The sequence below is a fragment of the Etheostoma spectabile genome, chromosome 3 (assembly GCF_008692095.1).
Source record: "Etheostoma spectabile isolate EspeVRDwgs_2016 chromosome 3, UIUC_Espe_1.0, whole genome shotgun sequence".
Taxonomy (NCBI): domain Eukaryota; kingdom Metazoa; phylum Chordata; class Actinopteri; order Perciformes; family Percidae; genus Etheostoma; species Etheostoma spectabile.
The window spans coordinates 23,284,668-23,288,627 of record NC_045735.1 but is presented as its reverse complement, the minus strand read 5'-3'; the positions used below and the strand labels follow the sequence as shown (position 1 = coordinate 23,288,627).

The 3,960-nt window shown below is 43.1% G+C and overlaps 2 protein-coding genes across 2 annotated transcripts in view; one reads left to right on the top strand and one right to left on the bottom strand.

Annotated features, from left to right (window-relative positions):
- kbtbd3 (kelch repeat and BTB (POZ) domain containing 3) overlaps positions 1-2,418 on the top strand; it is a 6,166-nt gene extending 3,748 nt beyond the window's left edge. The window contains exons 7-10 of the mRNA XM_032511952.1: positions 140-382; positions 506-796; positions 908-1,057; positions 1,566-2,418. Of these exons, the coding sequence (XP_032367843.1) occupies positions 140-382; positions 506-796; positions 908-1,057; positions 1,566-1,688 (807 nt within the window). The 3' untranslated portion in view covers positions 1,689-2,418. The remainder of the gene's footprint in view (positions 1-139; positions 383-505; positions 797-907; positions 1,058-1,565) is intronic.
- Positions 2,419-2,787: 369 nt separating this feature from the next.
- On the bottom strand, positions 2,788-3,216 carry sln (sarcolipin). Its single transcript, XM_032511976.1, has one exon. It carries the CDS (start codon positions 3,133-3,135, stop codon positions 3,040-3,042), a length of 96 nt encoding a protein of 31 aa, XP_032367867.1. The 5' UTR covers positions 3,136-3,216; the 3' UTR covers positions 2,788-3,039.
- Positions 3,217-3,960: the final 744 nt, after the last annotated feature.

The following is a 3,960-nucleotide window of genomic DNA, read 5'->3' as shown; positions in this document are numbered from 1 at the left end:
CAATTAAGTGCTTTCAACCTTGAAGGTGCAAACTCCAGACAACAAGTTATAAGTGCAAGAGCGTTAGCTTGAAATAACCATGCTATCCATTGTAGCTTACAAAAGTTCTCGACCGTCTTGTCTTTCCTCTGGATCTAAGATATTTGTGACAGGTGGTTGCCGGGGGAACTGTTGCCGGGCAATACGTCTCCATGTGGCCGAGCCGTTCCATGACGCCACGGACGAGGTTTGGTGCTTCTGTCCTGTTACCCTAACCTGCACGCCTGCACCTGCCATGCTGAAGCCCAGAACCACACACACAGCTGTAACTTGCTTGGACCGAGTGTATGTCATTGGAGGACGGACCAAGGGATCCAGAGGGGGAGCGCCCAGTCTGCTGGAGGTAACGGTGTCTCTTTTATATATGATGGAGACCATATTGTTGGTTCATGTTCTTTCATTACTAGATTATTAAGTGTGGATTTTTATGTGCAGTAGAGTCATTCTTTTCTATCATATATTCTAGGTAGAGTATTATGACCCTCTGAACCAGACCTGGAGCTCTGCCAGCCCACTGCCAACGGCCATCTTCTACCCTGAGGCCAGTGTTTGTGGCAGTGTCATCTATACACTGGGGTCAGAGGTGGAGATCACAGACTCCTTTAACCCCTCACTGGACTGCTTCTTCTGCTATGATGCCAAGCAGGACCAGTGGAGCCGCCTGGTGGCAGAGTTTGGCCAGTTCTTCCATGCTACACTGGTCAAGGCGGTGTCAGTTAACAATACACTGCACCTCTGTGACCTGTCCACTTACAAGGTGAGCCATCAGGGCACGGATGAACGGATGAGTTGTCAGTCATTAAACAGGGTTATGCAGTTTTCTTAGCAGGACTGTTAAGTTCAAAGTGTGACTTTTTTCCCTATCCAGGTCTACAGTTTTTGTCCAGAGACCTGTGTGTGGAAGGGCGAAGGGTCATTTGAGTGTGCTGGGTTCAATGCCGGAGCAGTGGGTATGAGAGACAGAATTTACATCCTGGGTGGAGACTATTCACCGGACGAGATCACTGATGAAGTTCAGGTAGGAGAACCTTTACATTCAGAGAAGCTGCCCTAATTTGACTGTTATTGGTGGTGTTCTAAGTCACGGTTTCATGTGCTAAAAGTGGAGGCCACTTGTGTCGACATATCTAAATATATGCCAGTATGTCTCTATATGTGTGCTGCATGTGTACAGTATGTTATATATAATGTATATTACTACCATATATGTATCACCATTACACAATGAGGAGGAATGGATGTAAGAGAGGGGATGAAGGTAGGAGCCCAGGAGAAGGTAGAGATGGGACAGGTGAGCTCATGATTGAATTAGAAAGGGGATAAAAGAAGGAATGTTCGTGAAAGGAAAAAGGTTAGGGAGAGTGGAAAGTGGAAAGGAAAAGGGTTATGGAGAGTGGGTTGAGATAACATACAAACAGAAGAGGATGGGTTAGCCAGAGGTGTGGCCGTGCTCCTAATCTTCATTTAAAGTTAACGTATTTGCCGAAGATGTGATCCTTTATCTGTGTTTTATGGGGCCTGTACAGGTGTATCACAGTGGGAGGAGTCAATGGGAGGAAGTGGCTCCCATGCCCAGAGCGCTCACTGAGTTCCACTGCCAGCTCATCAGTTTCAACAGATACAAGGATCCGTGGGGTGACACAGCATGATACACAGCAGACACACGCTCATCAACACATGTAAGTGGATATACATGTGTGTGTGTTACTTGTATAATTTATGTATGCAACTACCCACAAGTCCTTAACTTTGTATGTGTGAAGCACCTGCTGTCTTTTGTTGTGTCAATCAAAATGCGGTCTCTCCAATGGAGGAACCCTATTGAGAAGAAGACTATTTTAGAAATCCTATTTTAGTAGCTGAATATTTTTTTTTCAAAGTGAAGAACTCACAGTATCCGTACATTAATCAGCTCTTCTACAGCTCACATATAGAAAAGGAGACTTTGTTATGTAACACTTTGAAGCTCCATTGAATCAGCCTTCAGGAGGGACTCACCTGGATTTTTGCACCAGGCGCCCCTGCACTGCATTCCTGCTGCGCCGCAGTTTTGTTCTGTCCTCCACCACGTGCCATCCCACACTGGGAGCGTCTGAAAAACTAAAATTATTTTATGGCAAAACTGTCTAAACTATCTGAGTGAATTTTCCTATACATCTTGCCTTTATTCTGTTTCTTCTCCTGTGATATATAATTCTATATGTGATCAATACACAGATCACCTGATAATCTTCAGTAACTGTTTGTTTGATGAGACGTATGTAACCATAGAGAAACACTCTATGTTTCTTCAAAAATTACAATAACTTAACAATAAGAAAAACATGGGCTTCATGGTGTTTACGGCATGTGTGCATACAGTATGTTTTTGTTTTAAAACAGAAAAATAATCCCAAATGAAAAACTGTTTAATGTCATAAAGTAAACATAAACATTTTTCATAATTTGTGTTGATGTCTCATTCTTTGAGAAGATACAGTCTCTACATTTGACACATGCATCACTAAGTAAATGTATCAAATGGTTCAGTGCATCAAAGGTAAGCAGTGACGGTATAACCTACTGTGTATAGTGACATTGCAGTGTGTTTTTATAGCTGTTACTTTAAGGGTTCCCACAGTGAAAGAATTAGAGCTTCAAACTCCTGTTTGTTTATTTTGTTTCACTCTCCCATCTCTACTGGGAATTCCCATTTGATTCTTGCCTGAGATTCAAGGCCACATTCCACAAAACACATCAAAAGACAAATACTGATCCAAGACTAGTTTGTCATTGACAATCTGCCCTGTCTGCAGCAATCACATGGCAATCCAATACAAACTACAGTTCTGGACCAAACCAGTGCTCATCGACTTAAAGAATGAAAAGATGTAAACACTGTGTCTGAACAAGAATCAATCAGCAGTAAAGTCCTACAGTAACCATCCTGGCTTCCTTCCAGACACATATCTCTCCATGTCCTCAGCCTCTCATTCATCTCCTCTCTTGTGGCTCCATGGTTCAGTCCTGGTAAACTTTCACCAGCAGCCACATCAGCAGCACAGTGATTAAGACAATCATGAAATTGAGGAACAGCTCCTTCACCGAGTGGTCCATGGTGGTCCACACCAGAAGAAAAGAAGACGATGGAAAGGAGACAAGGAGAAAGGATGCAGATGTGGCTGGTCCTGGACTTGAGAGCTGTAGAGAGAATATGAGCAATGAAAGAAATAATTCAGGTATGACCAAGGCAAATAAATGTGTCTTGCCTGTGTTAGATTAGATGGATCAGCCACTTCTCAGGCGGGTCAGTACATGTGTACATTCACTCAACAGGGCGAGGTGCTAGATTAACCCCACATATGCATACATAGGACCCAACGCACACACCCACAATGCATCCAACTTCAAAGTACTGTACCAAAAAATTGATTCATGTAAAAGATCACATATCCAAAGTCCCTTTACACATTTTTCAAAAACCTTTTCATTGGATTGTTAGTCAACATCATGTTTCCAACTATGATAACCTTATTCAGAATGATTACACTGAATCCCATTTATTCAGTGAGCTGTTACCTTTTTATGAGCAAGAAGAAAAGGAAGCAGATGTTCTTATGTGTTCCAGTATTACCTGACCTCTGATAGCTTCTTACTAGTCTTCTTACTGGAAACTTCTCTATTGTGGCTTTTCTTCTCTGCAGCATCTATGAGCAGCTGACCTTCCTGCTGTTTTCCAGTTCTCTGTGGTCGCCAGGGGCAGGGCCCGCTCCTAAAGTAGCCATCCCAAGCGGACCGCCCATGTTTCACATACACACAGACTGATGTCACGCACCAACTAAACAACCAATAGAGTGTGTTATTTTCCACAATCTCATCCACTGGTGTGTCCCCTATCTATACCCATAAAGTCTCTCTCTCTCTCTCTCTCTCTCTCTCTCT

Bases quoted from the DNA above. Each gene is read 5' to 3' on its own strand.
- sln (XM_032511976.1), bottom strand. From the start codon at position 3,135: ATGGACCACTCGGTGAAGGAGCTGTTCCTCAATTTCATGATTGTCTTA.